At 44.7% G+C, this 12,960-nt stretch overlaps 1 protein-coding gene across 2 annotated transcripts in view; it reads left to right on the forward strand.

The window, feature by feature from the left end:
- Positions 1 to 12,960, forward strand: part of LOC141131672 (very-long-chain 3-oxoacyl-CoA reductase-like) — an 87,799-nt gene that overhangs the window by 56,495 nt on the left and 18,344 nt on the right. For both annotated transcript variants that reach the window (XM_073619217.1, XM_073619218.1), the window contains exon 4: positions 7,860 to 7,970. In XM_073619217.1, the coding sequence (XP_073475318.1) occupies positions 7,860 to 7,970 (111 nt within the window). The remainder of the gene's footprint in view (positions 1 to 7,859; positions 7,971 to 12,960) is intronic.

The raw sequence follows: 12,960 nt of genomic DNA on the forward strand, positions 1-12,960 counted from the left end.
CCTGAAAATTAGATTAGAGGTTCCTCTGCGGTGAAAAGGTTTAGAGAGGCTCTACGAGGTTCCATAAATGCTGATACTTGTAGCATGGCTGAATAATGATCCCTTAAAGCTGAAGTTTAAATATAATTATATTTTGCCTTTCCCATTTCCTCCCTTTAACCATCTTTAACTGTTTGCCGACCAGCCACCGTCATTTTACTGCGGCAGGTCGGCATGATCCCGTGAACTATCGTAGCTATACATTGGCTCTCAGGATCGGGATAGCAGGCGCACGCCCGCTGCACAGCGGGGGGGTGCCGATGCTCGTGGCCGACGGTAGCGATGACTGCTGGACACAAGCTATCAATGGCACAGAACAGGGACGAGTGTATGTAAACACACACTTCCCTGTTCTGTTCTGAAAAGAGTGCCAGATTGTGTGTTCCTATTAGCTAGGAACTTCCTCTAGTCAGTCCCCTCCCCCTTCAGTTAGAATCACCTCCCAGGGAACACAATTAACCCCTTGATCGCCCCCTAGTTTTAACCTCTTCACTGCCAGTGATATTTTTACAGTAATCAATACATTTTTATAGCACTGATCACTGTATAAATGCCAATGGTCCCAAAAATGTGTCAAAATTGTCCAATGTGTCCGCCATAATGTCGCAGTCACGATAGAAATCGCAGCTCGTCTCCATTACTAGTAAAAATAAATAAATAAATAAATAATAAAAATGCTATAAATCTATCCCCTATTTTGTAGACGCTATAACATTTGCACAAACCAATCAATATACGCTAATTGCGATTTTTTTTTTTACCAAAAATATGTAGAAGAATACATATCGCCCTAAACTGAGAAAAAAATAGCTTTTAAAAAAAAAAAAATTGGGATATTTATTATATCAAAAAGTACAAAATATTGTGGTTTTTTTTTTCAAAATTTTTTCTGTTTATAGCGCAAAAAATAAAAACCGCAGAGGCGATAAAATACCACCAAAAGAAATCTCTATTTGTGGGAAAAAGAGGACATCAATTTTGTTTGGGTGCAGTGTCACATGACCATGCAATTGTCAGTTAAAGTGACGCAGTGTTGAATCGCAAAAAATGGCCCGGTCATTCAGCAGCCAAATCTTCCATGGCTGAAGTGGTTAACATTCTATTGATATTTTTAAATAAAACCAGGGTTTTTTTCAGCGGAAAAGCAGGGGGAACGCAGTTCCAGCACTGAATGGGGTGCTGGGATAAGCTGGAGGGTCTATTGATTCTGGTTGCTGTCGCTGGGGGGGGGTCATTTGTTGCTAGGGAGGTCTATTGTTGCTGGGAGGGCTACTGTTGAGGGAGGGGTCTATTGTTGCTGGCTGCTGGAGGGTCTGTTGATGCTGGCTCCACGGAGATCTACTGTGTGACAGACTCACCCGGGACAGAGGCTTTTGGAGGGGACTGAATGCTAGCCTCTTGCCTACCAATTATGGGCCCTGGCATTTGGGTGAACGATGCGCTTTGTGAGCTGTATGCCTGGGGACTCTTGAGGTGGTGTTACCCTGTGTATGCCATATTGGAAATGGTGACTGGGAGGGTATGTCTTGGATTGCTTAAAATGGGACAGTAATATTTATCCACAATATCTCCCAGGATATATGTAAAGACTATTCTTGGTTTGTTTGATTCTGAACTCAACATGTTAGTTGAGAGAGCTGATCACATTGGCCTCTAGAACTGGTTAGGAGCCGGACAGTCTACTCCTACTATAGTTTGTTGCCTACTAGGCTGAGAAGGGGGGGAGATCACTGTTTGTATTGTTAATTGTAATTAGCGCCTGCTCTTGTGAGAAGGTGTCCTGTGTTTATACTATTGTGTGAAGCTCGGTGACCACAAGTCTGACCTGTAGTGAAATCCTAATTAATCATAACTGCTCAGGAGTCACATCGGCTGCTTTAAGGGATTAGTTGATTAGCTCATGTTAATTCTGTTTCTGGTTACAGATGTATTGTTAGAGTAATATGAGCAGGAGGGGGGACCTCCTCTCTTCTACTGTATATAAGACTTGTAATTTTGATTCTAATAAAGAGTCCATGTCAGCAGCTAAACAAGTATCGTCTTGTTTTGTGCTTGTGAGCGGTTGCAATATCTGATATCTATATTCAGACTGGGAGGAAGTGGTATATGACGAAAGCACTCAAGCGGAGTGTGGGACGTTCTGTTACATACTGTATTGTTAAATTGGGAGTCTATTGTTGTTAGGGTGGTATTTTGTTGTGGGGGCGGAGGTCTTTTGTTGCAGAGGGGAATCTATTGTTCCTGTGGGGGATCTATTGTTGCGGGTGGATCTATTGTTGCTGCGGGGATCTATTGTTGCTGGGGGGATCTATTATTGTTGGCTGCAGATGATCGTGCCCAGAAGTGGGCAGGGCACAGAGACAACAAAGGGTGACTCGGAAGAGGGGAGTACTTGCACCTATTCTCTAAGAAAATTAGCCCTGAATAAAACCCTTCCATTTAAACATATTAAGCATACCTGAGATCATTAGAAATGTTACTTAGCAGTGTCCAAGGTCTGATCTCTTTGCCTTGTGTTGCTTTCTGTTATTAAAAGAAAGTTCTTTATTGGAACTGGCTATAGAGAATAAAGGCAACATGGACCTAATATCTGCTGAAGACAGGAACTGCTTCTACTATCTAACAGACAGGAAAATCACAATGTGAAATAAATGTGTTTTTTTTCTTCTGTTGACAGGATCATAACCCCCTCTCAACAGAAAATATTGTACAGTATGTAGATAGAGAAGCTTTTCTTTTAGGAACCTCTGGGATGGGACGGCTGTCCATCCCCTCCGGCTGGAGTCAAGATTCCTTCTATATTTTTTCCTGTGAGCACAGCATTTCTCCCAGGGGAGAGATGCTCTGGCCCAAAAGTTGTATGTTGTGTGATGTTATTGTTAGCTGCAGGTACCTGTAGTTAGGAGTGCGTAATATTGTACAGTTGTAAATACATACTATATATTTCCTATTAATTTATGTACATATTTGTGCCATAGCCCCATCCAAGTTATTTCCCTTTCCAATTTATCTTATGGGATTCCCTTGCTCCTGGGCCCAGGAGCCATTCTTTTTCAAATTTCTCCCAGCTGGTTTCTGGTGGGGGGGGTGAGTGTAGCACCCTCTACTTTAGGTAGGTGCTAGTAGTAGGATTTTTGTCAGTATAGGTAAATTTAAAGCTGTAAGCTTTTGTTTGTTTTGATCTTTGTGGGCTGGGAGTGGCCTAGAGTAGCAGCAGGTGATTCACATGCAGCATCACTTCTCAGTTATCTCTCTCTGGCTTCTAGATCTCTGGATTCTAAAAGGGAGGAGGGGATAAAGGATGGAGCTGCCTAGGGTGTTCTAAGGAGCCCTGACCAATCCCCAATCTGGATTGGCAGGGGGCAGGCCTCCTTAAATACCTAGAGTCAGCCCAGCTGGGGAGGAGTTGTCGGGTGGAAGAAGCTGGAGATGGAGCACTAGGTTGTCGGGCCTTTGAGGCACGCCCCAGTCTAGGAGGGGTGACCTTGGGCCTGAGGGGTTCGGGTGCAAGTTGAAGCCTTGCTGAGAAACAAAAGCAGGATATGTACAGGAGGCACAGAGAGGAACCGAGAAAGACAACAGGAGCTAATGTTGCCAGGCAAGTCTCCGGGAGGGATCCACCGGAGTGCAGTCAGGAGGGCTGGTGAGTGGCAGGCACAGTTGGGAGAGCTGGGGAAGCATGCCAGAGCGGACTGGGAGTGTGCAGTCTGGGATGGATGTAGAGCCAGCGGGAAAGACTGATGTTATGGGCAGTGGAGTCGGGCAGCTGCAGCCAGGAGGGCTGGCGGGGTCTGAAGAGGACTGCCTGGGAGCAGTAGTCCACCAAAGGACAGCTAGCACTAAAGGACTTTTCTTTTACTATTTGTTGCTACAAAGGGAGCCGCAGTTCCTGCCTGCAAATGGCAGTTGCTAAGGCCTGACAGAGTCAGAGTTGGGCCTACCATGTGCTAGCTTTGCCTGGAACCAAGTATTGTACAGGGGAGGGAGGAACAGACTACAAATAAGCGTTGTGCTGGAGGAGACTGGAGCTCTAGAAGTGTAAATAGAGGTTCCAACTGATCATCTTATTGATTTCATCATTGATTCCCTTACCCAAGTTCAAAATCCCTCAATAAAATACAAAACAAACATACGTACTGTTCATTGTCTCAAGAGTGTCGGGGAAGTGAAGGCCATGCTGAGGTGACAGGTGGACCACAATATCCAGCAGCCCTTACAGGGGTACCGCTACAGAAGTTTTCTGGTATATTCACTTTGTTGACATAGAAGGTTACGTGGGAGGGGGCGTTTCTATTTTTTTTTTTTTAAAGGTATACACATACAGTGCCTTGCAAAAGTATTCACCCCCCTTGGCATTTTTTGTGTTTTGTTGCCTCACAACATGGAATTAACATGGATTGTTTGAGGATTTGCATCATTTAATTTACAGGACATGCCCACAACTTTGAAGATGTTTTTTTTTTATTGTCAAGCAAACAACAAATAGGACAAAATAACAGAAAAAGTCAATGTGCATAACTATTCACCCCCCTCTTTGTAGAGGCACCTTTTGCGGTTATGACAGTCGCTTGGTCGCTTTGCATAAGTCTCTATGCGCTTGCCACATCTTACCAATGGGATTTTTGCCCATTCCTCCTTGGAAAACTGCTCCAGCTCCTTCAAGTTGGATGGTTTGCGCTTGTGAACAGCAATTTAAGTCTGACCACAGATTTTCTATTGGATTGAATTCTGGGCTTTGACTAGGCCATTCTAACACATTTACATGTTTCTCCTTAAACCACTCAAGTGTTGCTTTAGCAGTGTGTTTGGGGTCATTGTCCTGCTGGAAGGTGAACCTCTGTCCTAGCCTCAAATCACACACAGAGTGGTACAGGTTTTGCTCAAGAATATCCCTGTATTTAGCACCATCTATCTTTCCCTCAACTCCCACCAGTTTCCCAGTCCCGACTGCTGAAAAACATCCCCACAGCATGAGCTGCCACCACCATGTTTCACTGTGGGGATGGTTTTCTTTGGGTGATGTGATGTGTTGGGTTTGCGCCAGACAGCGTTTTCTTTGATGGCCAAAAAAGTTCAATTTTAGTCTCATCAGACCAGAGCACCTTCCTCCATACATTTTGGGAATCTCCCACATGCCTTTTCTGAAGGTAATTGGTTGCACCAGAGCTTTTTATGGGCTTCATAACAAAGGCGATGAATACATACGCACATGCCAATTATCAGTTTTTTATTTCTGAAAAATTGTTTAATGTATATATTTTTCTAATTTTTCTTCATCAACTTAGAATATTGTGTTCTGATCCATCACATATAATTCAGATTAAAAAAACATTGAACTAAAGGCTGTAATGTAACAAAATAGGTAAAAAGCCAAGGGGGGTAAATACTTTTGCAAGGCACTGTATCTATAGCTCCCAACTGTCCCTGATTTCAAAGGCCTGTCCCTCATTCAGAACAAATTCCCCCTGTCCCTCTTTCCTCCTTATTTGTCCCTCATTTTGGTCTGAACTATATAATCGTATATAAAATGCACTATTCATCTATCAAAAAGTGTTTTACAGTGCTAAACCTTCCATCCAATTTTTAAATTGCTACATTTGTAAATTTCAAGAGCCAATATAAAGGAATAGTAGTGGTAAAAAAGCACTTGTGGGTTCAACCAATCATTTTTTGTGGAATTCTCCTTTAAGGGGGCGTGGCAGGGGGTATGTCCTATGCCTACATATATTTGCTAATAGGTGTCCCCTCATTCCCATCCCAGAAAGTTGGGAGGTATACATATCTTTTTTAGAGATACTCTATTTTATATTTTTTGTTTTGGATATAGTTGGGAATTAAAACCCCTTCAGTATTTTCTTTTCCTTATTTTTTGTCCTGCTGTGGGGAGGTGTGATTTATCTTCTCTTCGTTTCCAAAAGACATAACAGGAAGTGAGAGGAAATCTTAATTTTTATAAACCTTTATCCCAAAAGGGATAAAACAAAGGCTGCTGTAACTTCTTATGAAGTATTGGATTCAATTTATTAGCATATTAAAATCTGCTAGTGCATCTAACACTCCCCTCCCCACAGACTGACAATGTCAATGTTGCTATCCAAATGTGCCCCCTGTGTGCCTTCATCCAGAGTGGGGGTCACTCAAATACAGGTGGTGTGTTACTGGGCAGATCACCAGGTGAAAACAGAGGGGAAAAAGCCTAAAAAAATAAAATAAAAAACTAATGTAGCCACCACATCTAATGATTGGTAAGCTGCATTATTTTACATTTTTTGGTTGGGTTTATTAGCGCTTTAGTAGACAAATTATTCAGAGGAGTGACTCCTTCCTCCCTTTCCCTGTTTGCTATATTTTTATGAAGATTCATGTACAGTCCTAAAGAGAAAAACTATTGCTGTGCCATTCTTTTTAAAAAGCCTATGTCTCCAGTGCACCTTTATTATATGTTTAATTGTATACAAAATATTTTATATAAATGTAAAATTGACCAAGAACCATTATGTTTTCTCTTTTATTTCTTCTAATTTAAATATTCATGTTAAAGTGGTTGTAAACCTTTCCATATGCCCAGTGAAGTGACTGGCCTCAGGTGATACACAAAGATTAAACAAATCCTCCTACAGAAGTTGTACCTGTCTGTCTGCAGCCCTCTCTTCTCTACATCTATTCTATACAGCTTGTCTGAATAGGGGACAGGGAGCTAAAGTTACACTCTGCAGAACTCAGTGAGAGCTGATTGGAGGGAAGGGACACACACCCTTTCACGCAGCACACAGGAACAGAGCTGAGGCTGTCAATCACAGGCTGTGTGCTGGACCTGCCTCCATTGTCCCCTTTTCTATAGTTAAAGTGGTTATAAAAGGCAAAAGTTTTTTTTACCCCTTACTCTTAAATATGGACGTAACATGCTGCTAAAATAAATTTATCCTTATCGTTATCAGTGACATTATGGGATGATCTTTTTATGAATATTACATTTATTTATATAGATCTCTTATATAGATCTCTGGGAGCAAAAAGAGGTACATCTAAAGAAAGAGGGCTAGAGGGATTTAGTTCCAAAAGTGGGTGAGTCCGTGTAAATGACAGACTGAGGGGACTGAGGGGCTCGTTTTTTGGGAGGTCTGCCAGGTGAACCCAGAAGAGCCGACAGCCTCTCGATGACGTCACAGAAAATATGGCGGTGTGGGATGAGCATTGGCAGAAATGAAGATGATCTCAACAGGACAACACAGGATCAACTGAGTGGGTGAGTATCTCAAATGTGCACACCACTTGGTAAGCAAGGGTTAAAAAAAATGGAAGGGTGAAGATCTGCTTTAAAATGCTTACATATAGTCAGTGAAGTGACTAATCCTCAGGTGATATACCTTCTACATAAGTTGTGCCTGTCTGTCTGCAGTCTTCTCTACATCTGTTCAAAGTGCTGAATTTATAAAGCTTGTCTGAGAGGTTAAAAAAGGGGAGTGGAGAGCTGAAGTGACACACTGTAAAGCTCAGTGAGCGGAGTTCTGACAGCTAATTGGAGGGAAGGGACACACCCCCCTCCTCCACAACACACAGGAACGGAGCTGAGGCTGTCAATCAGCTGGTGCTCCTTTCCTGTCACCTTTTTTCTCTTGGTGTCAGGAAAACTTGTCAGAAGTGACTCATGCTGATAGCAGAGGAATGATGCAGCAGACAGAAATGGCACTTAGTGCTCCTAATTAAGACACACTATAGAGGGAAATGTTTTTTTCATATTTCATGTCTGAGGTTTACAACCACTTTAATGATTATACACATTTCACGATTCATGTGTTGTTTTTCTGTGTTTGAAAAAGAACAAGAATTTGGACGCAAGACTCGGGTAATCCAAGTGGATTTTACAAACGGATCACATATCTACCAGAGGATTAAAGAAGAACTGGAAGGACTGGAGATTGGAATTCTGGGTAATGGGTGACATGTTGGCTTGATTTGTGTGAGAAGTTTTGGATTCTTCCTCATCCCATGGATAAACAGATTTAGGATGCTAATGTTCTGGTAAAGTCAAACCTTGTAAGCCCCAACTATACATTTCCAGAATGTTCCCACTTAAAGTGGGAGTAAACTCCCATCTCTGACTTTTACCTATAGGTAAGCCTATAATAAGACTTACTTATAGGTACTGTCAATAGCTCCTAAACATGCACCGTTTAGGAGGTATTTACTGTACATGCAGCCAGTGATGTCACCTGCGCATGCGCTCTGAAGGAGCAGCCACTTGGGCCATTTGTTCAGAGTCCTGTGCCGCAAGTGGGGGTCAGCAACCTGCAGATTACGGCCAGGTGACTGGTAGATCGCGGTCTGGGCTTGCTGACCTGCCATCCCAGAGCATTAAACAGAGTGCTATGCAGAGGGACTACTTGTAAAGTTGGAGCTGTAGTAGTGAGCAAGAGCTGCATAGACCGATGCCGCTTCTGTAGTGCTGACTCCTGTAGTGCCAACTGCACTCCACCTCTTATAATGGGTAGAGGTCTACAGAGTGGTGCCAGCAGCAGGAAAGAAGAGATCTTCAGGTCAGTGTGAAGCAATACACTAGACATAATAATATAGGGCTGCTTTCACACTGATTTGCTGCGGTTTACTCACACCGAGGGGTCAAGTCCTGGGAAAAAAGTGTGGGAACTCACCCGAGATTCCCGCCCTGACATCAAAAATAAAAAAAAAAGTGTGTGTGTGTGTGTGTGTGTGTGTGTGTATATATATATATATATATATATATATATATATATACGCAATCTCCTCAAGCCGCCTGTGATGATTGTACAAAGTGGGGCCCAGGCACAGGGCTGCTATGAAATGTGCCCATCAGATGCAGCCTTACCAGCGTCCAGCAATGCAGCCTTGCGAGTGTCCAGCAATGCAGCCTCACCAGTGGCCAGTAATTCAGCCTCTCCAGTGCCTAGCAATGCAGCCTCACCAGTGCCCAGCAATGCAGCCTGATCAGTGCCCAGCAATGCAGCCTGATCAGTGCCCAGCAATGCAGCCTGATCAGTGTCCCCAGCAATGCAGCCTGAACAGTGTCCCCAGCAATGCAGCCTGAACAGTGTCCCCATCAATGCAGCATTACCAGTGTCCCCATCAATGCAGCCTGATCAGTATCCCCTTCAATGCAGCCTGATCAGTGTTCCCATCAATGCAGCCTGATCAGTGGACATGGTACAAGAAATATTCAGAGACTGCACACATACTACAGGAGATGGTCAGAGACTGCAGACATGATACAAGAGATGGTCAGAGATTGCAGAGATACTACAGGAGACAGTCAGAGACTGTAGACATGATACAGCAGATGGTCAGACATGATACAGCAGATGGTTAGAGACTGCAAACATGATACAGGAGACGGTCAGAGACTGCAGATATTATACAAGAGATGGTCAGAGACTGCAGATATACTACAGGAGATGGTCAGAGACTGCAAACATACTACAGGAGATGGTCAGAGACTGCGGACATGATACAGGAGATGGTCAGAGACTGCAGACATGATACAAGAGATCAATGCAGCCTCACCAGTGCCCATCAAATGCAGCCCCATCAGTGCCCATCAATGCAGCCTACCAGTGCCCATCAATGCAGCCCATGAATTCAGCCTACCAGTGCCCACCAAATGCAGCCTCATCAGTGCAGGCTACCAGTGCCCATCAATGCAGCCTACCAGTGCCCACCAATGCAACCTACCAGTGTCCACCAATGCAGCCTATCAGTGCCCACCAATGCCGCCTACCAGCGCCCACCAATGCCGCCTACCAGCGCCCACCAATGCCGCCTACCAGTGCCCACCAATGCAGCCTACCAGTGCCCATCAATGCAGCCTACCAGTGCCCATCAATGCAACCTACAAGTGCCTATCAATTCAGCCTACCAGTGCCTACCAAATGCAGCCTCATCAGTGTCCATCAGTGCAGCCTACCAGTGCCCATTAATGCAACCTAACAGTGCCCACAAATGCAGCCTACCAGTGCCCACCAATGCCACCTACCAGTACCCAATAATGCCACCTACCAGTGCCCAAATATAGCTTATCAGTGCCCATCAAATGCAGCCCCATCAGTGCCCATCAATGCAGCCTACCAGTGCCCATCAATGCTGCCTACCAGCGCCCATCAATGCAACCTACCAGTGCCCATCAATGCAACTTACCAGTGCCCACCAATGCCGCCTATCAGTGCCCATCAATGCCGCATACCAGTGCCCATTAATGCAGCCTATCAGTGCCCACCAATGCAGCCTACCTGTGCCCACCAATGCAGCCTACCTGTGCCCACCAATGCAGCCTATCATCAGTGCCCACCAATGCAGCCTACCTGAGCCCACCAATGCAGCCTATCGCCAGTGCCTACCAATGCAGAATATCAGTGCCCACAGATTCAGCCTACCTGTTCCCACCAATTTAGTCTACCATTACCCACCAATGCAGCCTATCAGTGCCCACCAATGCAGCTTATCATTGCCCACCAGTGCAGCCTATCATCATTGCCCACAAATGCAGCCTACCTGTTCCCACCAATGCAGCCTACCTGTGCCCACCAATGCAGCCTATCATCAGTGCCCACCAATGCAGCCTCTCATCAGTGCCCACCAATGCAGCCTACCTGTGCCCACCAATGCAGCCTACCTGTGCCCACCAATGCAGCCTGTCAGTGCCCACCAATGCAGCCTATCTGTGCCCACATGGATCACACACATTGGCGATTTCCTGTAGCGTCACGGAGCTTTGCTCTGAATTGCTCGGGACTCCCGCTGTATTAAAGTCCCGCCTACTAGACCTGCGGCTCCTTTGATAGATGTCACATTGATCCAATGCCAGGAAATTGGATCAGTGTGACATCTATCATAGGAGCCGCCGGTCTCGGAGGCGGGACTATAATACAGTGCCGCCGAACAATGCAGACTAAAGATCTGTGACACTGCAGGAGATCGCCGCCGGGGAGGAGAGGAGGAGGGCGGGAGAAGAGGACTCTGAGGCACGTTTTCAGCACTGGGGATCGGCCCCGCTGTAGCCACAGCTCAAAACAGCGCCAGGGCAGATGGCCTCCCGGGAAATTTCCCGGTACACCGGTAGGCCAGTCTAGCACTGCTCACAGTCCTGCAGGAAGTGGCTGCTAATGGGAACGACGTTCCTGCTGTGAAAAAAGTGCAGGAACATTGTTCCCACACATTCCTGCAGGACTCGAGCCCTGCCGATGGTGCAATGTAGTGTAGCTGCTGCTTTCCTGTGGGTTTGCAGCGCTTAGCCATAAACTGTAATTATTTCCCGTGGGTTTGGTGCGTTTTCAGAAAGTGCGCCACACCTGCAAGATATAATAGAAGTCTAAGGCAAAGCGCAACTAACCCAGGAAAGTCACTAATGCACTGCGCTTGCACCTGCGTTGTGGGTAAAGTGTAGCACATCAGTGTGAAAGCAGCCTTATAAGGGGCTCAGAACAGTAAGGGCTTATTTACATAAGCAAAAAAAAAATTATTTACATAAGCAGCTTGGGGAGTGGTAAACCCCCATAGTTATGGTGTATTTTTATCACTCGCACCCAACCACACCCCTTTAGCTGCAGTGGCCAGGGGTGTACACAGGTGGCAGCAGGAGTTAAAAGACCGGTCATGGTTGGTGGGTGTAGCACATGCCAAGCATGACCCATTTAAATGAATGAGGCCACTCTGCAAATGCCCTGCAACCTCATGTAGTACAGCAAACAAGGGGTTAAAGCAGGCTGCTATGGCATGAGTACACCCATACCCATTTTAAGGCCAATAACTAGAATATAAGCCAGCAAGTGGGGACTCGCAAAATGAACAAGTCATTTCCCATAGACTGCAATGGTATTTGTTGTATAACTTTTGCCCTTGTTAGGCTCTTTGTTTGCCCACCACCCTGGGGATGTTTTTCCCATCTGTAATTTTGAAGCATGCTGGATGAGGTGTTAATTTTGGACATGGGGTGGCTTATTCTGTGCTAGCTGCATTTGGGTTGTTCTGGGCATGCTTAGGGTGTGTGTGTCCCCTTATAGAGTTTGTAATACATGTATTTTGCTTGTTATGTCTTTGCAAAACTGATGTGTTTGAGAGCAAGTATTTAAGTATTTTTTACTTTTTTTTGGGGGGGGGGGGTTTCACTGAAATATTTTTGATGTTGTCAATCTGTGTTGTCTGTAGGTTGTTAGTTTTACTTTGATTTAATTGTCTGTGCTGCATTATTTAGCAAAATCTCCCTCAAGCCATTGTGACTACTAAATGTTTGAATCCTTAAGAGACTGTCCGTTTGTGGTTGCAGTCCTTTTAACTCCTGTTACTTTCCTCTGCAAAGTGGTCACACCTCAAAACCATATTCTGTGTCTCAAATTAACATACATGTGTTTTTTGCTTTCCTTGCTCTTTTCCAAGTCCTGTTTTGTTGACCAATAAAATTTGTAGCAAATTTTTATGTTTTATGTGTTTCATTAATAATTTGTTTTGCAGATGCATGCTCAATCCAAGTAATGCATTTTACACTCCCCCCCCCACCCTGAACAATTTTCACGCAACAGATTTCCCAGCTGCAGCTTAACTAGGCTGATTGGTATGGCAAAACATAAAAAGGTGTGATTTGTCTAAAAGCTACTTTCCTGGTGCCTTCATGGTAGCATATGCATGCGTATGCTGCCATGGATAGGCATCAGGAAAGGAAAATTACAGAGAGGTAAGTATTCAATTTTCCATTTTAGCGCAGTGGTTCTCAGCCTCAGTCCTCAAGTACCCCCGACAGGACATGTTTTGGGATTTTATCTTAGCTAAATAGCTGTCCAAAATACCTAGCCATTGACTCTGATTGAAAAGCACCTGTGCAAGATGAAAGCAAGATGTAAGCCTGCAAACATGGCCTGTTGTGGGTACTTGAGGACAGGGTGGGGAACCACTGATTTT

The sequence above is a fragment of the Aquarana catesbeiana genome, linkage group LG03 (genome assembly GCF_042186555.1).
Source record: "Aquarana catesbeiana isolate 2022-GZ linkage group LG03, ASM4218655v1, whole genome shotgun sequence".
In the NCBI taxonomy this organism is placed as follows: domain Eukaryota; kingdom Metazoa; phylum Chordata; class Amphibia; order Anura; family Ranidae; genus Aquarana; species Aquarana catesbeiana.